Source organism: Oncorhynchus keta, chromosome 33 (assembly GCF_023373465.1).
Source record: "Oncorhynchus keta strain PuntledgeMale-10-30-2019 chromosome 33, Oket_V2, whole genome shotgun sequence".
NCBI lineage: Eukaryota > Metazoa > Chordata > Actinopteri > Salmoniformes > Salmonidae > Oncorhynchus > Oncorhynchus keta.
In genome coordinates, this window is record NC_068453.1 from 7,526,093 (window position 1) to 7,548,839 (window position 22,747).

The following is a 22,747-nucleotide window of genomic DNA, read 5'->3' on the forward strand; positions in this document are numbered from 1 at the left end:
AATAAGGTTAGTATCACACCTCATGTAGCCTAGCCCATAGGCCTATATGTTTTAATAAGGTTCGTATCACACCTCATGCAGCCTAGCCCATAGGCCTATATGTTTTAATAAGGTTAGTGTCACACCTCATGTATCCTAGCCCATAGTCCTATATGTTTTAATAAGGTTAGTATCACACCTCATGTAGCCTAGCCCATAGGCCTATATGTTTTAATAAGGTTAGTATCACACCTCATGTAGCCTAGCCCATAGGCCTATATGTTTTAATAAGGTTAGTATCACACCTCATGTAGCCTAGCCCATAGGCCTATATGTTTTAATAAGGTTAGTATCACACCTCATGTAGCCTAGCCCATAGGCCTATATGTTTTAATAAGGTTAGTATCACACCTCATGTAGCCTAGCCCATAGGCCTATATGTTTTAATAAGGTTAGTATCACACCTCATGTAGCCTAGCCCATAGGCCTATATGTTTTAATAAGGTTAGTATCACACCTCATGTAGCCTAGCCCATAGGCCTATATGTTTTAATAAGGTTAGTATCACACCTCATGTTGCCTAGCCCATAGGCCTATATGTTTTAATAAGGTTAGTGTCACACCTCATGTATCCTAGCCCATAGTCCTATATGTTTTAATAAGGTTAGTATCACACCTCATGTAGCCTAGCCCATAGTCCTATATGTTTTAATAAGGTTAGTATCACACCTCATGTAGCCTAGCCCATAGGCCTATATGTTTTAATAAGGTTAGTATCACACCTCATGTAGCCTAGCCCATAGGCCTATATGTTTTAATAAGGTTAGTATCACACCTCATGTAGCCTAGCCCATAGGCCTATATGTTTTAATAAGGTTAGTATCACACCTCATGTAGCCTAGCCCATAGGCCTATATGTTTTAATAAGGTTAGTATCACACCTCATGTATCCTAGCCCATAGGCCTATATGTTTTAATAAGGTTAGTATCACACCTCATGTAGCCTAGCCCATAGGCCTATATGTTTTGATAGGGTTTGTATCACACCTCATGTAGCCTAGCCCATAGGCCTATATGTTTTAATAAGGTTAGTATCACACCTCATGTAGCCTAGCCCATAGGCCTATATGTTTTGATAGGGTTTGTATCACACCTCATGTAGCCTAGCCCATAGGCCTATATGTTTTGATAGGGTTTGTATCACACCTCATGTAGCCTAGCCCATAGGCCTATATGTTTTAATAAGGTTAGTATCACACCTCATGTAGCCTAGCCCATAGGCCTATATGTTTTAATAAGGTTAGTATCACACCTCATGTAGCCTAGCCCATAGGCCTGTATGTTTTAATAAGGTTAGTATCACACCTCATGTAGCCTAGCCCATAGGCCTATATGTTTTAATAAGGTTAGTATCACACCTCATGTAGCCTAGCCCATAGGCCTATATGTTTTAATAAGGTTAGTATCACACCTCATGTAGCCTAGCCCATAGGCCTATATGTTTTAATAAGGTTAGTATCACACCTCATGTTGCCTAGCCCATAGGCCTATATGTTTTAATAAGGTTAGTGTCACACCTCATGTATCCTAGCCCATAGTCCTATATGTTTTAATAAGGTTAGTATCACACCTCATGTAGCCTAGCCCATAGGCCTATATGTTTTAATAAGGTTAGTATCACACCTCATGTAGCCTAGCCCATAGGCCTATATGTTTTAATAAGGTTAGTATCACACCTCATGTAGCCTAGCCCATAGGCCTATATGTTTTAATAAGGTTAGTATCACACCTCATGTAGCCTAGCCCATAGGCCTATATGTTTTAATAAGGTTAGTATCACACCTCATGTAGCCTAGCCCATAGGCCTATATGTTTTAATAAGGTTAGTATCACACCTCATGTAGCCTAGCCCATAGGCCTATATGTTTTAATAAGGTTAGTATCACACCTCATGTAGCCTAGCCCATAGGCCTATATGTTTTAATAAGGTTAGTATCACACCTCATGTTGCCTAGCCCATAGGCCTATATGTTTTAATAAGGTTAGTGTCACACCTCATGTATCCTAGCCCATAGTCCTATATGTTTTAATAAGGTTAGTATCACACCTCATGTAGCCTAGCCCATAGTCCTATATGTTTTAATAAGGTTAGTATCACACCTCATGTAGCCTAGCCCATAGGCCTATATGTTTTAATAAGGTTAGTATCACACCTCATGTAGCCTAGCCCATAGGCCTATATGTTTTAATAAGGTTAGTATCACACCTCATGTAGCCTAGCCCATAGGCCTATATGTTTTAATAAGGTTAGTATCACACCTCATGTAGCCTAGCCCATAGGCCTATATGTTTTAATAAGGTTAGTATCACACCTCATGTATCCTAGCCCATAGGCCTATATGTTTTAATAAGGTTAGTATCACACCTCATGTAGCCTAGCCCATAGGCCTATATGTTTTGATAGGGTTTGTATCACACCTCATGTAGCCTAGCCCATAGGCCTATATGTTTTAATAAGGTTAGTATCACACCTCATGTAGCCTAGCCCATAGGCCTATATGTTTTGATAGGGTTTGTATCACACCTCATGTAGCCTAGCCCATAGGCCTATATGTTTTGATAGGGTTTGTATCACACCTCATGTAGCCTAGCCCATAGGCCTATATGTTTTAATAAGGTTAGTATCACACCTCATGTAGCCTAGCCCATAGGCCTATATGTTTTAATAAGGTTAGTATCACACCTCATGTAGCCTAGCCCATAGGCCTATATGTTTTAATAAGGTTAGTATCACACCTCATGTAGCCTAGCCCATAGGCCTATATGTTTTGATAGGGTTTGTATCACACCTCATGTAGCCTAGCCCATAGGCCTATATGTTTTGATAGGGTTTGTATCACACCTCATGTAGCCTAGCCCATAGGCCTATATGTTTTGATAGGGTTTGTATCACACCTCATGTAGCCTAGCCCATAGGCCTATATGTTTTGATAGGGTTTGTATCACACCTCATGTAGCCTAGCCCATAGGCCTATATGTTTTGATAGGGTTAGTATCACACCTCATGTAGCCTAGCCCATAGGCCTATATGTTTTGATAGGGTTTGTATCACACCTCATGTAGCCTAGCCCATAGGCCTATATGTTTTGATAGGGTTTGTATCACACCTCATGTAGCCTAGCCCATAGGCCTATATGTTTTGATAGGGTTTGTATCACACCTCACACCTAAAAATTCACCTCTATAATAAACCATTACATGCGTAACTGTGGTCACTTTTGAGAACAGTGTTTTCCCGCTAATTTATTTCATTTTGAAGCATTTGCCCTTTAACCTGTGTTTATTGTTGCACTTAAAAATGTGAAGAAATAGTTTGTCAAATGGTTTATCAACATTTTAAGCGAAATTATCTGTTCCATCAGCGTTATTGCTTTTAATCATTTTATTTATTTATTTGTTTTTGGTGGGGGGGGGAATCTATCGCATCCCACAACTGTCCCAGAGTATGCTAGGAATAATTTATTTCTTGCACAGAAGGACATGTTGACCAATATAATAGGTAAACTTTTTTGCTATGGAGGATAGTAGATTGACATAGGCTAGTGCTTTTGCTGTTCGTTAGGCCTACTCATCTTGTTGGCTGACAAGAAAGTAGGCTAAATGTGGACAGTTTTTATGTCATCTTCAATATGCACCTTGGAATTCGATAAGAGGGATATGCGCAATTGCGTCCCCGATGTGTCTGTCCGATGTGCCTACTTCTTACCTGAGATGCTTGTGAGAAGGACCCGATCAAGTAATGGCATTGGCTAATAAGAATTGAGATCTGAGAGAGCCGTGTGAGTGAGAGGTGCTTTGGAGCACGGGAGAAGGGAATTATAAATATTATATTCAGCTCAAGGGCACAGATTTTTTTTAGGAGGCATTACAGCCACACATACCGATACCGCCGGGAAATTCGATGCCTGGTGAGAATATTATCTTGTGAGAGAATGTGCGCAGCCTGCACAAGAAACAAATTAGATCTCATGCCTTTCATGACACTTTTTTCAAATCATCATTAGTCAAATCATGTTGCCTTTGAATGGTATTCAAAATCAAATTTAGCTGACTTTAACTCTATATTAAGGATATAGGAAGAGCTGTTTTTTTGTTAACTGCTCAACACAGAATATGGGCATTTGCACACTTCCTTAGAAATCGTTAGGAGAAAATATAATTTAATTTATCTATGTTCAGTTGTATTCTTTATACTTTAAAAAATGGTTTTCCAAAACCTTTTTATAGTCCCGAACCCCTTCAAACATTCAACCTCCAGCTGCGTACCCCCTCTAGCACCAGGGTCAGCGCACTCTCAAATGTTGTTTTTTGCCATCATTGTAATCCTGCCACACACGCACTATACGATACATTTATTAAATATAAGAATCAGTGTTGAGTTTTTGTCACAACCCGGCTTGTGGGAAGGGACAAAGAGCTCTTATAGGACCAGGGCACAAATAATAATATAATCAATCATTTTGTTCTTTATTTAGCCATCTTGCATAGGTATGTGGTTGCCAAAGGCATCAGTGTCTTAACAGAGCGATTTGCCAAGGCAGGATAATCTGAGAGCGGCCCTATCCAGAAATCTGGCAGTGGCTTCTGATTTGGTGCATTTTCGATGAGTCTCGTTCAGATATCGGTAAGTGGACTGTAGGCAGGGCATGAAAGGGATAATGAATCCAGTTGGTTGTGTCGTCCGTTTTGGGAAAGTACCTGTGTAATTGCGCACCCAACTCACTCAGGTGCTTCGCTATATCACATTTGACATTGTCCGTTAAGCTTGTTTAAGCTCTCAATTAAAAAAAAAAAAAACGTGTCAATACTTTGCCCCTTGATAACCAGCGCACTTCTGTATGTTGTAAAAGCTTTACATGGTCGCTGCCCATATCATTGCATAGTGCAGAAAATACACGAGAGTTCAGGGGCCTTGCTTTAACAAAGTTAACCATTTTCACTGTTGTGTCCAAAACATGTTTCAAGCTGTCAGGCGTTCCCTTGGCAGCAAGAGCCTCTCGGTGGAGGTTGCAGTGAACCCAAGTAGCTTCAGGAGCAACTGCTTGCACATGCGTTAGCACTCCACTATGTCTCCCTGTCATGGCTTTTGCACCATCAGTACAGATACCAACACATCTTGACCACCAAAGTCCATTTAATGTCACAAAGCTGTCCAGTACTTTCAAAATATCCTTTCCTGTTGTCCTGGTTTCCAGTGGTTTGCAGAAGAGGATGTCTTCCTTAATTGACCCCCGATAAACGTATCAGACACATACCAGCAGCTGTGCCAGGCCTGCCACCTCTGTTAACTCATCCATCCTCATTTTAAACATCTCCTGCCATGTCACTGATGCGTCGTGAAAGTGTTTTATGAAGTCATTGTCTCTATAGTTTTTTGGGGCCTTTTCCCCCAGCATTGGTCCGAGCCATATCCGCTGTAGCAGGAAGAATTAAGTCCTCCACAATAGTATGGGGCTTGCCTGTACTAGCCACTCGGTAGCTCACCATTTAAGACGCTTCTAGCCCCTTCTTATTAATGGTATCTGTTGCTTTTATACATGTTGTACTACTCGAAAGTCATATTAATTTTCGCTCTAACTCCCGTGTCTTATTTTTCAAGTTGGCATGCTTCTAAATGTCTGAACAAGAGTGAAGGTTTCATCGAGTTGTGAGATAGTACTTTTGCACATATAAACACAATGTGGCTGAGGAAAGGCACTACTCCCAATATAAGTGAACCCCAAATCAATGTAGTTCTCATCATATTTGCGCCTCTTTGATGGTCCAACGTCCCTGTCTGTTGTTCGGCGCTTTCCCGTGTGAGGGGGCAGTAGCTGTTCGGCTGCATCAGATTCACAACTGTCAGTGTCCATGCTAGCTGGGCTAACAACAAATGTAGAATTACTGATGCTAGCATTGGATGTGATCGTGGAAGCAGAACAACTTGTCATTGACAAGTGCAGGTAAAGTACTACCAGTAGAGCTGGTATGTGTCTCTAAGGACGCGGACCTTACTTTTTGTAACAATTCATCCATTTTCGAGCAAACGGAATGAGCAGCAGCTACTTTTGGCTACATACGGACCATTAGTGGAATTCCAGCTTAGAGAGTAATGGTTAATGTGATTGGATGTTAATTATTTGACTAGGCTACCTGTATTTTACATTGTGTTGTTAAATTCCCTGAACACTAGATGGTTACATTTTATTTGGGGCAGTGAAACGAGTCTACTCCAGCGAGGAAAAAAACATCACCCAAATGTATAGCACCGTTGGCAAATCTAAATGGACTATTTGAAAATGTGGCGTATCCCCTGCGACATTACGCATACCCCTGGGGCTAGGTGCCCCAGTTTGGGAATAGCCGGCTATATTAAATTAATTTGATCAACTTTTTAAAAATGTAGATGTTCCAAAGGTTTGCATCAGTGGCTTGAAGGCTACGAGTGGAAGCCAAGAGATGAATTCATCTTAATGGTCATTAACGGTCAATTACCGTGAGAAAGGCAGTTATTTGCGTAATTTCATGACCACCACAACCATAATTTACATGACATTTCATTCATTTAGCAGACACTCTTCTCCAGAGCGACTTACAGTCAGTGCATTCATCTTAAAATAGCTAGGTGAGACAACAACACATCCCAATTGTATCGTGCATTTCCACTCAACAAGGTGTTTATCAGCAAAGTCAATGCAAGTGGGAAAAAAGAAGTGCATTTTTTTGGGAGGGGTGGCTGGGGGCACCGTGAAGGTTGTTTTAAAGATTCTTTATTTAACTAGGCAGGTCAGTTAAGAACAAGTTCTTAGTTTCAATGACGGCCTAGGAACAGTGGGTTAACTGCCTTTGAAGACTCTTCAAAGATGTAGGCTTTCAGGCTTTAAGTTTTAGGCTTTAAGTTTTCAAAAGATGGGCAGGGACCCCGCTGTCCTGACTTTAGGAGGAAGCTTGCCTTATTCCACTATTGGGGTGCCAGGACAGAGGGCCAAGGGACCAAAGGTGGAGTTCTCGAATTGGAATGTCGGGTTTGAGCATAGCCTGAAGGTAAGGAGGTGTAGTTCCCGTTGCTGCTCTGTAGGCAAGCACCAGGGTCTTGAAGATGATTCATGGTTTGACTGGGAGTGTGTGGAGGAGCGAGGTGACATGGGGGAACTTGAGGAATGTTATCATTTAGAAATTGTACTATTCCGTTATCAGGCCAAGTAGCAATGGGTTTGAGGTTTAAAAACCGCTGAGTAAGTACTTTATAAAAATCCCATGCTTTGCTTTACGCAGCTCACCTGCTAATTCCCCATTTTGGGGCGTTTTGTATTAGCCAGACATTATGAGATCATATGCACACTTCTTCCCTTGGTTATATCTGACTGTACACATTAGGACTGAGTTGTTTTTCCTGACCATATGACCTGACTATAAAAACTCTTGGGTCACAGTTAGGTCATGTTGTCAATACAATCTCAAAGCACTGTGCATTCTACACACAGTAGTTGTTAGATACCTTTTCTTGGTTATAGCTGTGCCAGACCAGTGAACAGTGTGTGGCAAAAGCGCCTGTGTTTTTCTAACCTGCGTCACACAGCCAGGTCAGGTCACATACTGTCCAGCAACAGTAATTGGTTTGTGTTTTCAGCGTGGTAGGGGAGTCCGCTGTGCAAGCCAGTGATTCAAGGCAGTGCTTCGAGAGCCACCGGCTTAAGAGGCTTTACGCAAATTGGGTCTGCTCTATAATCATCAGCTCCTTATACTGGCGTTTCTTGAAGAGGAAGACCCAGTCACAGATGACTGAGGCCCAGCAATGTACACATGACACTGTAGTTCACTTGTTCTCACGTTGACAGTTTCTTGCTGACCAGTTTTCTTTTTCCTCCACAATTTGTTTGTTCTTAGGCGTTATGCTCTGAAATAAAGGCAGAGCATCTTTGGAATGTCAGTCGTTGTGCCAGTGAACTTCCACTTACCCAGTGTTTCATCAATGTATTTCATATTTTTATTGGACTGTTTGGTTTATTCCATCATGTCATACGCCCATAGCGTCACAGTGATAAAACCGATTTAAGCCCTTATGATTATGACGGGTGTAAACCTGGAGTCGCCCGTCCCCCATCGCTCTGCTATCACTAATCAGACAGAGTCCACATGTGACTAAAGAATAACCCCTCCTGTGGATATACTGTCGCTAATATACTGGGGAATGTACAAGGAATACCGCCTTTGTCATTGTTTAGCATTTCCAGTCCTGGAATGTTTCCAAAGCTCCATTATGTTGACAATAATATGTGATAATATGACTAAATATAGAACCAATGGTTATGCTTGACCGAGTGGGTGTAAGTTGGCTGACTGTCCATGTCACAACACTAAAAGCTACAACACACACACACATGCCTATTGGGCAGGGCTCATCAACTAGAATCTTGAGAGGATGGTCAGGGGGCCGGAACATATTTCCAAATAATTTGAAACTGCAAATTGAATCCCAAACAGATATAACATTTGACTAAAACAATTATTTCAAAACTTGCTTACATTTCTACAGTATATGATCACATATATCACTCTGTTATGCATGGGATTTCTTTGAATAAATTAAACACTGGGGGATTTTTTTTGTGTGTGTGGGGGGTCAGAACTTGGGGGGCCAAATAAAATCACATGCGAGCCAAATTCGGCCCGAGGGCCACCAGTTGGGGTACCCTGCTGCAGTGTGTATGAGCAGCAGCTCATATTATGAGTGATAATTCTTCAAGTGTTGTTCTTGCTGCCCTCTATCATTTTCATTATCAAAAAGTGGCTTTCATCATGACGCAGGTTAGGCTGTAGACCTAGATGTTTATGACAGTACCAGTCAAAAGTTTGGACACCCACTCATTCAAGGGTTCTTCTTTATTTTTACTTTGTTCTACAATGTAGAATAATATTGAAGACATAAAAACTATGAAATATCACAAATCAAAATATATTTTATTTTAGATTCTTCAAAGTAGCCACCTTTTACCTTGATGACATCTTTGCACACTCTTGGCATTCTCTCAACCAGCTTCACCTGGAATGCTTTTCCAACAGTCTTGAAGGAGTTCCCACATATGCTGAGCACTTGTTGGCTGCTTTTTCTTCACTCTGTGGTCAAACTCATCCCAAACCATCTCAATTGGGTTGAGGTGGGGTGATTGTAGAGGCCAGGTCATCTGATGCAGCACTCTCCTTCTTGGTCAAACAGCCCTTACACAGCCTGGAGGTGTATTGTGTCCTTGTCCTGTTAAAAAACAAATGATAGTCCCACTAAGCGCAAACCAGATGGGATGGCGTATCGCTGCAGAATGCTGTGGTAGCCATGCTGGTTAAGTGTGCCTTGAATTCTAAATAAATCACTGAGTGTCACCAGCAAAGCACCATCACACCACCACCTCCATGCTTCACGTTGGGAACCACACATGCAGAAATCATCCGCTCACCTGCTCTGCGTCTCACAAAGACACAGCGGTTGGAACTAAAAATCTCAAATTTGGACTCATCAGACCAAAGGACAGATTTTCACCGGTCGAATGTCCATTGCTCGTGTTTCTCGGCCCAAGCAACTCGCTTCTTCTTGTTGTTGTCTTTGAGTAGTGGTTTCTTTGCAGAAATTTGACCATGGAGGCCTGATTCACACGGTCTGCTGAACACTCCACTTCCTTGAACAAAGCCATAATGACTCTGATACTGTCACCCTAATCCCAGTGTGGCATGGTCAAATGAGATGTTTACTGGCATATGTTGATGCAAGATGTAGTGCCCACAGCCTGTTAATAGGAAAGTCAACTAAACGGGAAGGCTCATTCCAAGCATTCACATGATCCCAGGACAAATAATGTTCCTTGATTTCATTCATGCAAGCACTGGGGAATATGACCCTAAAAAGACATCCATTCAAGTAAATGGAACCCTAGGTTATCTTTGGCTTTTTGATATCGAATCTCTATTGTTGAATTCTAAATCCTGACCGCATGTCAATTTGTCCTTTGTGTAATTGCTGTGTTATTATGGGGTACTTAACTTTTTTTCTGTGTTGTTTCTTAATGTTTACAGCAGACCACCATTTTCTCCTGGTGTCTGAGATAGTTGGTGCCAGAGAGACCAAAGAAGAAGACCAAACAAACAAAGATGGTGGAAGGAAGCATAGAGTTCTGTTGTATCCGTATGCATTTACAGGTAGGGGAGGGATACATAATCTGGCATGGGATGGTTTGTGGAGGCAGACATCTTTGTTTTGTTTAATCGACCCGAACAAGCCATGAATTTGTTGGAATGATAGTATCCCTCTTGACTTTTCAGTTTTCCATTCTGTCTTTCTCTCTTTTTCGAAATAGTGTCCTACACGGAGAGGACCAAACATCACTGCTGGCGGTGTAAAGACATCATCTTCCATTGCTCAGACGAGGCACAGCGTCAACAGTGGGTCCAGACAATCAACTACCAGCTCTCACTACTCAGTATGTCCTTTTCAATGCAGACTGTTTTACGTTAAACACACACCAACTTTAAAGGCTGTCGATTTGTGAAACATCTATGTTGTGTTGTCTGTGTAAAGTGGGACCATTTTTACCAACCATTAATACACCATTTAGCATCTTACCAAGAAGTACCTTTCCAATGCTTTTTGCTCATCTAGCCTTCAATATCCCAACAATTTATTCTGGAGAACATTAAGAGAATCAGTCCGAGGATGTCAGTTTGATAACGGAGCATTTCTGTAAAGTTTTGTTGGTTAATGAAACTTCATGAAGTTGTCAGAGAGTCACACTCTACCGTCCGTTAAACTAAATGTTGAGTCCTCCATTTTTAATGACCAAACAGGCTCTCCTTCACTTTGCAGGCATCCGACCGAAACGCTTGCTAGTGTACATCAATCCCTACAGTGGGAAACAACGCGGGAAGTGGATTTACGAGCAGAGAGTAGCCCCACTCTTCTCTCGAGCCTCCATCTCCACCGACGTGATCGGTGAGTTCCTGTCAGAGGGCCTCCATTAACATTTAAATAAAAAATGAGCTTTTATGGCCCGGCAAATATTTATTTGTTGACTTGGCAAACAGCCTATACCCGCCAACCACTCCCAAGAATATGGTTTTATTTATAGCACCATCCATCAATGGAACACTGTAATGGAAGCTGTGATAGTCGATAAACATGAGAATCCATTCCAACACACATCTATGATTCATGGGATGCTTTGGGAAGACCATGGATCGTCTGGGGCAGGGGTACTCGACTCTTACCCTACGAGGTCCAGAGCCTGTTGGTTTTCTGTTCTACCTGATAGTTAATTGCACCCACTTGGGGTGCCAGGTCTAAATTGGAACCCTGATTAGAGGGGACAAATGAAAACGAGCACTGGAGTTGGCTTCAAGGTCCAGAGTTGAGTTTGAGGGGTCTAGGGTATTGGCAGGGGGAGGCATCACATAGCTTGGGAAGTTCATGAATTGTCTAGGGCAGGGATGGGCAACTCCAGTCCTCGGGGGCCGGGAATGCTGTTTCCCTTTTTCCCCCTCGCTAGCAAACGCAGCTGATTTAAAACTTATTGCATTCTAAACTGAAGGTCCTGATTAGTCGATTATTGGAGTCAGGTGTGTTAGCTGGTGCTGGAGCAAAGGTGTGAGACCAACCATGTCCCCGAGGACTGGAGTTGCCGATCCCTAGTCTAGGGATTAAGGCTGAACCCAGACCCATAGCTTGAGGTGTTTTTAATTGGTGTTGGCCTTTCACCATTTATGGTCAAAAACATATATTTTCTTTCCTTTTTCGACGATGGGAAGCCAATACTGGATGCAGGATTCTTGGCTTAACCATTTTTTTGTAATGTGTGTGCAACGTCTTGACAAGCTTGTGAGATGTTCATCATGGGTTTTTAATAGTGACGATGTAACTTGTTTCCATAGTTACGGAGAGTGCCAATCATGCCAGGGATCACTTGAAGACGGAGGTAGATCTGAAGCAATGTGACGGGTGCGTTTTAGACACAGCAGGAAAACACTTCAATCACCTGGCATAAACTTTATTATCTCAGTCAGAAATGACTTTGTTGGTGCAAAAGACTAAGTGAAGATTTCAGTACAAAACAGTTCATGTTCAACCACAATGCATTCATGTCTGAGGGGGAAAAGACTGCTGAGAGCAAAATGGACATTAATAGCAGTATCAATACAACAACTGGAGGATGCATTGTAAACATGGCGCCCCAAGGATGCATTTGCCAGGTCAAAATGACCCGATAATGTAATATCTGTTTTATTTATATGGGTCACAAATATGATCCTTTTTGTGGAATATAATTATTTTGAGTGATGATTGGGACATTTTCAATAATTATTTTATTATTAGAAATGTTTTTTTTTTGTCGCTTTTCAACAGCTCCATTTCAATGATGACAATTTATGAAATTCCTTAATGGCTATTGAAAATATTGGCATCTTTTTCTTACAATAAATCTTTACAGTCAAAGTTTCACATTCAACCTTTTTAGTGTGAAGAACCAAATAAAGCCACCTTAATAAGCTAATTGAAATCTTATAAAACATTTTTTTTTTTAAATCCAAAGTTCATCAATATAACCGACCACACTAACAATTTTGAATATAGAAAGCATGAACACTAAAAGGAACAACGTGTGCATGTGTGTGTGTGATGCTTACTTGTGCTGTCTTCGTCCCTGCATTTGTTACAAACCACAAGCGTGACTGTGCTCTTTGCAGATGGATGTTTTGCACTGAGAACACCAGCAGCTGACTTCTATCCTTGGCACCTGGGTAGAGCTGGCACCTCTTCCTCTTCTGGCCCTGGGTGCTCTGAGTGGTGGGTAGAGCTGGCACCTCTTCCTCTTCTGGCCCTGGCTGTTCTGAGTGGTGGGCAGAGCTGGCACCTCTTCCTCTTCTGGCCCTGGCTGCTCTGAGTGGTAGTGGCATGGCTCTTTCATCACCCCACATCTTTCCATTGTCTCAGTTCTTCTGTTTAGATGGTTGTCCTTCTGGAAGGTTCTCCCATCTCTGCAGCACTCCAACAATCAGGCCTTTATGGTAGAGTGGCCAGACGGAAGCCACTCCTCAGTAAAAGGCACATGACAGCCCGCTTGGAGTTTGCCAAAAAGACACCTAAAGGACTCCCAGACCATGATAAACAGGATTCTCTGGTCTGATGAAACCAAGATTGAACTCTTTGGATGGAATGCTAAGCGTCACGTCTGGAGGAAAGCTGCTCATCCATTGTGACGCAGTCGCCGGGGATGAACCTTCTACAGTTTTGCTTTGAAAAGGTCCCTCACATACTGGAAGGCTGCCAGGTGATCCGTTGCCTCTCTGAACACACTGGTCCTCTTGTCATCAAGCCTCAGGTAGCGCCAGATATCTTCCGACCGACATGGTGGCCTTATACATTGGATTCTGCAGTGGATCCAAAAATAGCTCCCGTGTGGAGACATCCCACCTTTCCTCCTTGCCGGCGAGGAGGGTTCAACCAATTAAGGCCTTTTTGTTCCTCCTTGTTGACCTCTCTCCACTCTGTCCCTTTTCCTGTCGCTCTTCTCCGTCCTTCTAAATTTGTACACTTTAGGACCTCCTCCTCAACGATGTTATCACTAATGAACAGCTCCCAGGCAACTTTTGGTGACACAACTGATTTCCCCGGCACAGGCCCTGGGCAGCTCCTCAGGATGTTATGGCTTCTGGTCCTGACTTTAGTGGGAGGGCAGGGGTGTTCACTCCACTCCAGTAAGACCCCTTTTTTACTCATTTCTCCCCAGAGGAATCCTCCCCATCTGTAGAATCATCTAGGACAGCTGGACTACCAGGTGCATCCACAACTCCAACCTGACCCACAGGCACGTAGTCTGTGTCACCTGAATTGGATACCTCAGATTCTGAGTCGGAGGCACCAATGGCTTCCTCATCCAGCATCTGTAAAACCATTTTGGTTGTATATCTGGCCACATTCTTATGAGCCTCCTTATGAAACTCCTTTTACTCAAAGAGTTCAAAAGGATATACATGGAAAAGGTGATTAATGAACATTTAAAAACAAGATATTTAATAAATGTTATTAATTACTTAGATGTTATTGTTGTAGCAAAAAGAAAGGTTAGTTTGACGAGTGCAATGCAGTGAATTCTATAGGAAATACATACAGGTCATATTTGACCCACGTATGAAAACTTGAGGTAGTGATGCAAAAACTCTTCCTTAAAAGATAAGAAATAAAAAACAAAACTAGGATGTTAGAACATTAATATATATTATTTCAGGAATTCCTGGAATATTAGATGATGAGATTTTTGGGGGAGATCAGTACAGCAAAAAAAACATTAGCTTGGTCATTTTGACCCGACATATGAATCCTAAGATGAATCAATTATGGTCACTGATTTAGTTAGGAAATTCCCTCAGCTGGTTGTCTAGGTCTTAATTGGACACAAATTGAAAGGAAAGCAAAAACCAGCAGACCCTAAGGCTGGTCTCAATGGAGTGTTTTCATGCATCGTGTGTGTGTGTGTGTGTGTCCCTGTTCAGGGTGGTGTGCGTGGGAGGGGACGGGATGTTCAGCGAGGTTGTCCACGGCCTGGTCTCTAGGACCCAGAGTGATTCCAGAGTGGACCAGAACCAACCGAACCAGGACCTAGTTCCATGTGCGCTCCGCATCGGAATCATCCCTGCAGGTATGAGGGGAGGAGACAAGCAGAGGAGAGGAAGGAATGGGAGAAGTTAAGTTATGGTGAGGTAAAGGCCAGTTCTAGCCCATAGAATAGGACTGTGTTATACCTCTGTTAGTGGCCATGGCTATGATTGACTCCCACGGTGGCTAACCTTAATCCCCATGTTCTGTTTTCTGGCTGTTGCTGAGTTACGAGTTGGAATCCCTATAGCAACAGGGCTTGGGGTCCCACAGGGGGTTCTGAAGAGTCCATCACTCAAAACTCAATTAGAGGGGGCCTGTTGTGCTGTGTGACCAGTTTAACAAATAAATAAAGAATCATCATACATTTCACCACCGTGAAATCCATTACTTCACAATACCTAAGGTTGAAGATGGAAGAGGAGAATCAAATCACAGCTGGTTTGGCCTATAGCTTCAGTGATTCTGTCGGTTAATGCTTCTACTTAGCATTGAGTGCCTGCTGCTGCTGGGGTCCAGAATTACAGTCTTTTTCCAGTCAGTCAGATGAAGATGAAATTATTACTATAAGCCAGTTAACACTATATCGAGAGAAAAGGACTCACGGTATTACAGTTTTTGTTTGTGCCCCACTGACAGGTCTCATGAGGTCAAGTGTGGCCTTTTTTGCCTCCACTGCTTATCCTGTACAAACATTTTAAATATTGTTACCTATCAATCAATCGAAACATAATTTTGAGGCTGATAAGGGATAGTGATAACCAACTGTCACGGTGTAGTGCGGTTCCGTATACCAGGAGAAATAATAACCGGAAGTAATAATGATATTAATCAGACGTGGTAAGAGAGCGAACAAAACCTCTCTGTATCAAATAGACTTTCACTGAAAAAGTATGAGTGTTTACAAAGTCAACCCAGCACACACACAGCCTTGGTTAGAGTACCCAAAGTCCACGGTTTTATCAGGTAACCCACCTAGAAACCTAGTGGCTGTGTGTAGTTCAACACATTCACATTGTCTTATCACATATTTTCAAGGTACTATGTTTAGGTTCATGACTCAACCTTGACTGTTATTCCATTAGGTAGGCAGACAAGACAGAGATAGTGAGAGAGGCTTAGGAATGAGGAAGTGAGTCAAAACTGCGGGATATATCTCCCAGATAAAAAAAATCTGGAAATTCAGAGGGAGCTGAGAGAGTAGCTAGTTTCCTCTCTTCTGTGAATATTTTTGACTGGGTGTTAAGGTTTGTTGTTTGAAAAGGACTGCGTTGAAACAATGACTGGTAGATGATCCGAGACCCAGCTCAATTAAGCCCGACCATTGTGACAATGAGTCGTCATAATGCCGAATCAAATGTACATGATCTTAGGGGCATTGGCAAACGCAATGTAAGTAATTTAATTGATGTACCCCTAATTGCACCGAATATATCTGCTTATCCTACAGCTTATTGTAAGCAGTAATCATGAGCCTATAAACCAGAGTTACTGTTAGCGCTGAGGCAGTGTGTAATAGTAGGAAGATAACTTTATGCAGCTCACCCTGCACTATCAGCTTCAATGTAAATAACATGAGTAAGTCTACCTCTGACAAGCTTCCCAGTAAAGCATTAAAAACAATCAAGCAACCCAGAAAAGTGCTAAAAATAGCCTATATTAAGATATGCAGCCTGAGAAACAAGGTCCATGAAGTCAATAACTTGCTTGTAACAGATGACATTCATATTCTGACTATCTCTGGAACTCACTTAGATAATACCTTTGATGATACAGTGGCAGCAATACATGGTTATAACATCTACAGAAAAGACAGAAATGCCAACGGAGGCGGTGTTGTGGTCTATATTCAGAACCACATTCCTGTAAAGCTTAGAGACGATCTAATGTTAAATACTGTTGAAGTAATATGCCTACCGGTTCACCTGCCTATCCTAAAACCCATTCTTTTGGGAAGCTGCTATAGACCACCAAGTGCTAACAGTCCGTATCTGGATAATATGTGTGAAATGCTTGATAATGTATGTGATCTCAACGGAGAAGTATATTTCCTGGGTGATTTTTAAATATTGACTGGCATTCATCAAGCTGCCCACTCAGGAAAAAACTTCAAACTGTAACCAGTGCCTGCAACCTGAATCAGGTTGTCAGTCAAACTACCAGGGTAGTTACAAACAGCACAGGAATTAAAATGACTGTAACATCTGTTAAATCCCCTTGGATTGATGAGGAATTGTATGGTTGAGATGGATGAGGCACAAGGTATGGAAATTAAGTCTGGCAGCCCAACTGATTGGCAAACGTACTGCAAATTAAGAAATCATGTGACTAAACTAAATAAAAATAAAAATGAACTACACCTTGAAACAAATATAAATTCTATAAAGAATGATAGTGAAAAGCTTTGGGGCACCTTAAATAACATTTTGGGGGAAAAGGCCAACTCGGCTCCTTCATTCATTGAATCACAAAGCCCACTGATATTGCAAACTACTTTAATTACTTTTTCATTGGCAAGATCAGCAAACTTAGGGATGACATGCCAGCAACAAACGCTGACACTACACATCCAAGTATATCGGACCATTATGAAAGACAATAATTGTAATTTTGAATTCCCTAAAGTCAGTGTGGAAGAGGTGAAAAAATTATTGTTGTCTATCAACAATGACAAGCCACCAGGGTCTGACAATCTGGATGGAAAATTACTGTGGATAATAGCAGATGATATTGTCATTCCTATTTGCCACATCTTCAATTTAAGCCCAATGGAGAGAGTGTGCCCTCAGGCCTGGATGTAAGTTAGTCATTCCGCTACCAAAGAATAGTAAAGCCCCCTTTACAGGCTCAAATAGCTGACCAATCAGCCTGTTACCAACCCGTAGTAAACTTCTGGATTTGATTTTGGACCAGATACAATGCTATTTCACAGGAAACAAATTGACAACAGAATTTCAGCCTGCATATAGGGAAGGACACTCAACAAGCACAGCACTTACACCCAACGGCTGAGAGAAATTAATGATAAAAAGATTGGGGGGGCTGATTTTTAGACTTCAGTTCAGCTTTTGACATTGATCATAGTCTGCTGCTGGGAAAACGTATGTGTTATTGCAATAATGTGGCTAAAGAGTTACTTGTCTAACAGAACACAGATGGTGTTCTTTAATGGAAGCCTCTCAAATATAATACAGTTAGAATCAGGAATTCCCCAGGGTAGCCGATTAGGCCCCTTTTTATTTTTTAAATTTTTACTAACGACATGCCACTGACTTTGAGTAAAGCCAGAATGTCGATGTATGCGGATGACTCAACACTATACATGTCTATCTACTACAGCAACTGAAATGACTGCAACACTCAACAAAGAGCTGCAGTTAGTTTCAGAGTGGGTGGCAAGGAATAAGTTAGCCCTAAATATTTCTAAAACTAAAAGCATTGTATTTGAAACAAAACACTCACTAAACCCTAAACCTCAACCAAATCTTGTAATAAATCTTGTGGAAATTGAGATGACTTAACTGTTTGGACTAACACTAGATTGAAAACTGTCATGGTCAAAACATATTGATGCAGTAGTAGCTAAGATGAGGAGAAGTATTGTCTATAATAAAGCAATGCTCTGCCTTAACAACACTATCAACAAGGCAGGTCCTACAGGCCCTAGTTTTGTCGCACCTAGACTACTGTTCAATCGTGTGGTCAGATGCCACAAAAAAAGGACTTGACTCAGAGCAATTGGCTCAGAACAGGGCAGCACGGCTGGCCCTTGGATGTACACAGAGAGCTAATATTAATAATATGCATGTCAATCTCTCGTGGCTGAAAGTGGAGGAGAGATTGACTTCATCACTAGTTTTATTTATGAGAGGTATTGGCATGTTGAATGCACCGAGCTGTCGGTCTAAACTACTGGCACACAGCTCGGACACCCATGCATACCCCACAAGACATGCCCAAGAGGTCTCTTCACAGTCCCCAAGTCCAGAACAGACTATGGGAGGCACACAGTACTACATAAAACCATGACTACATGGAACTCTATTCTACATCAAGTAACTGAAGCAAGCTGTAAAATTAGATTTTAAAAACGGATAATAAAAAAAACACCTTATGGAACAGCGGGGACTGTGAAGCAACACAATGTGTCACAGGCATATGCACACACACACACACACACACACACACACACACATACGCAGTATACATACACATGGATTTAGTACTGTAGATATGTGGTGGTGTAAGGGTCTGAGGGCACACAGTGTGTTGTGAAATGTATTGTAATGTTTTTAAACTTTTGCTGGATCCCAGGAAGAGTAGGGCAAACTAATGGGGATCCATAATAAATACATGCTCTGCTCACACAGTCACACACCCAAGACAGCCAGGCTTCCTTCACACGCACACATCTTCAATCTTCACTTGATGAAGAAATATGGTAGTGTAAACCAGTCTGTAGCACTACAGTTAGTTTTCATTTCAATTCAATAACTTTTCAAAAAGTATTGGAGAAGCAAACCAGTCAGCCCATGTCACCCTTTTACTCTCTGCTGTGTCATTGTCAGATTCTTGATAAGAGCAATCTGAAAAGAGAGGAGTGTGATTACTAAGCAATGAGTCCATCTGTAAACGGCAGGGCTGATTTCCCAGGCTCTCTGTTCTGTCACGGTTCCCTGAGTCAGCTGAAAACATCTAGCTTTCATCCCAAATAGCACCCTATTCCCTATATAGTGCAATACTTTTGATCAGAGCCTATTAGGGAATAGGGTGCCATTTGGGAAGCATCCCTAGCATCAGTCTGCAGTCTAGCTGTAGAGATGGGAATAGGAAATAAGTCTGTCTCCTCACCGGTCTGTCTTGGTGTCGTTGGTTCGTCTCAACAGATCGTAAATTATCTAACTGTGACAGATATGCCTGAAATGACTGTCCCCCAGCTGAACGGTAGCGCACGGTCGATAGAGACCTATTACCATAATATCAAATCGGAGATTTCGAAGTCAAACGGAACATTTCTCTCAAGTGCCAGGAAGGGTTTGCGTCTCGCTTTCCCCTCATTTACTATGTAGTGAGTGCTGATTGCCCAGATCCAGACAGACCCATTGGCTATGATATCTTTCTTTGGCCCTGGTACATATAATCTCTTTTCTGCCTAATAAAACTACTTAAACTCTTGTTCTAACTCCATCTCAAAACTCTAATCATAAAACACTTTTATGGCCATTGATGATTCAATAAAAACCATATTTAAACACTTAAACAATAACTCCTGGATACAGACAAACGCCTAGTCCTGGGGTAAAATGCCATTTCATTAGAGATTTTACATTGGACGTGCCTTTTAGTCCAGGACTAGGGCTAATCTGTTTCTGGCGAAAACGGCCCCCAAAATTGGTGGTTTGGGATTAGTCTTGAGATTCAAAATACTATTACGTGACTGACGAGGCCTGTATCTCTCCTATCCAACAGGTTTGACTGACTGTATCTGCTATTCTACCACAGGCACCAACGATCCAGTGACTTCAGCCCTGCACATCATCATGGGTAAGTAACCATACACACACACACACACACACACACACACACAAACAGGTCTATCGGTCTCCTACCTGTCCACGTCAAGATTTAATAATAGACTGTCTTATATCTCGGCGACAATGCTCACAATTAGCTGCATCTCTCAATAGTACAAGCATTCTATGTCTGGGTACAGTACGGCCTCCTACGTCCTGCAGGTACAGTTGTGTTGTCCCATGCGCACAGTCTGGAGTGTGGTTTAAAGAGATAACATTGCACTCTACTAGAGTCCTGTCCAGGGGGGTTTGGGTCAATTCAGGAAGGACACTGGTTATTCCAGTTCTCTTCCATGCTTTTCAATGAGGACCCGTTTGAATTTGGTTCACTTTCTGAATGGACTGATATTGAAATGGCATTGACCCGGACGCCAAGACTATTCTACAGGGAGTGTTCCGTGACGACATTCCAACCGGTTGAATAAGGCCCCCTTTCTGTCTGTTTTCCAGGTGACTCCCAGCCCATGGATGTGTGTTCTGTCCATCACAACAACACCTTCCTCAGGTACTCCGTCTCGCTGCTCGGATACGGTTTCTACGGCGACGTGCTGACAGACAGCGAGAGGAAGCGCTGGATGGGGCCTTCCAGATACGACTTCTCGGGTAAATAATGGAGTTATAAGTGTTATTACAATTGCAGTCCAACGATTAGTTACTACGTCATGTAGTTAAAATAAAATAAAAAAAATCTCCATTTCCGAATATGACCTACAGGGAAAGGGAGGAATAAGTGGAGAAACTAGACATTTCACACAATGTCAACATCAGGATTTTCAAAGACACACACTGCTTCACACATTGCAGGCCTAAAGACGTTCCTGACCCATCAGTATTATGAAGGGACCGTCGCTTTCCTGCCCGCTGAGGACAACCTGGGGAACCCTAGAGACAAGATCAAGTGCATGACTGGGTGCCATATCTGTGAGCAGGGTGCAAACAATGGGCAGCTCCTCTCATTGGATCATGTCGACAAGATGGCTGAAGAGAACTCTGACAAGGGTAAGAGGTTATAGTCCTCTGTAAGTGTGTGCAGTGTGTAGTCTTTTCCCTGTTGCCATGTCTGTTGATAAAGCCGATTTCCCTCCTGTCCCCATGTCTGTTCCCTCGTCTGTCTCTCTCTCTCTCTCTCTCTCTCTCTCTCTCTCTCACTGCCATGACGCCCGACAGACAGTCATAGTATACCGTATGGTGTTGAACACACACACTCCTCACAGCCCACTCTTCTCATCCCAGACCCTTATCTACCCCACAACACACATACACTACAGTCCCCACTTTTGGGAAATGGGAAACTCTTCTAAGCCGGCATTTATTTATTCTGAGCAGCAGATAGGATAAATAGAGTTTACTGAGAGCCACAGAGATCCCCTTTCTCATCTCCCGGGACTCTAATTGGTGTTAATTTCCGGCTTCTCTGTTGTGGCTGGCTGGAGCGCTGGCTGAGGCGACAGGTCCCTGTGGTGCTGGGACACACACACACACACAGACACACAGACACACAGAGAGAGAGAGTCAGAACCCCACTAATCAGGGAGATAGTTGGTCTGGCTGCCAGAGTTGGCGGCAGACTAGCTGCACACGTGTTGGCGATCAAATCTCCAACAACTGCTTAAGCAATGGGGCAAGACGCCGGCTCGGTGCCACGTCGCAAACGAGCCTCCCGAAATGTTTAATGTGTGCGGGACACTTGAGAGGTTCCCGAGCTAAGACTATGCCAAGACCTACAGTAAAGTTTGTAAATGTCTAATCACAATCCCATTGGTAGTTTTTAAAGACGTCTAATCATTTACTTTCCAAGTAAATTAATTTAGTTTTTTAATCCCGGTGGACTTGTTAATGTTGGTTCAGGTTATCGTTCCTGTGAGTTTGTTTTACGAGGGGACTAGAATAATTAAGCGTTTTATGGACTCGGATCACATAATATTCCCCATGCGATCAGGGATATTATCGTAAAACACTCAGACATTTTGGAGTTACTGTACATCCCCCATTAAACCACTCAACCAGTCATTTAATGGCTGAAGACTTTGATTCACCTAACAGTTACCGAGTGGCGTCACATGAGTGTAATAACACATCATATTCTGTCCAGCCCCGCTCCTGATTTTAGAGCACCCAGAGAGTCAACAAGAGTGTTTTTATATTTTACTAGCAATAATACAGACGCAGCACTGTCGGAAGAATTTTCCCCAAAAGGGATGACACTTTTTTTTGATCGATCATCTCCTCTTGTGTTTAAAGAGACCAGTGGTGATGGTGTATGGCGGGTGATCCGGGGGAAGTTCCTAGCAATCAACGCTGCCAGTATGAGCTGTGCCTGTCCTCGCAGCCCTAGAGGCTTGTCGCCCTATGCCCACCTGGCCGACGGCACCACAGACCTCATCCTGGTACGCAAGGCCTCCCGCCTCGACTTCCTCCGACACCTCATGCGACACACCAACAAGGACGACCAGGTGGGGAACTCTGAGTTGTCATTGAGAGAAACATTTAGCTATTTGTTTATTTATTTTCACATTGGCAA

The 22,747-nt window shown here is 42.4% G+C and overlaps 1 protein-coding gene across 4 annotated transcripts in view; it reads left to right on the forward strand.

Annotated features, from left to right (window-relative positions):
• The window catches only part of cerk (ceramide kinase), a 49,273-nt gene that overhangs the window by 10,356 nt on the left and 16,170 nt on the right, over positions 1–22,747 (forward strand). For 2 of the 4 annotated variants that reach the window (XM_052491740.1, XM_052491738.1), the window contains exons 2-10: positions 10,084–10,206; positions 10,365–10,487; positions 10,871–10,996; positions 11,932–11,998; positions 14,551–14,696; positions 20,123–20,197; positions 20,677–20,829; positions 21,031–21,225; positions 22,468–22,679. In XM_052491740.1, the coding sequence (XP_052347700.1) occupies positions 10,084–10,206; positions 10,365–10,487; positions 10,871–10,996; positions 11,932–11,998; positions 14,551–14,696; positions 20,123–20,197; positions 20,677–20,829; positions 21,031–21,225; positions 22,468–22,679 (1,220 nt within the window). The remainder of the gene's footprint in view (positions 1–10,083; positions 10,207–10,364; positions 10,488–10,870; positions 10,997–11,931; positions 11,999–14,550; positions 14,697–20,122; positions 20,198–20,676; positions 20,830–21,030; positions 21,226–22,467; positions 22,680–22,747) is intronic. The other 2 variants (XM_052491739.1, XM_052491741.1) reach the window with 2 other exon arrangements.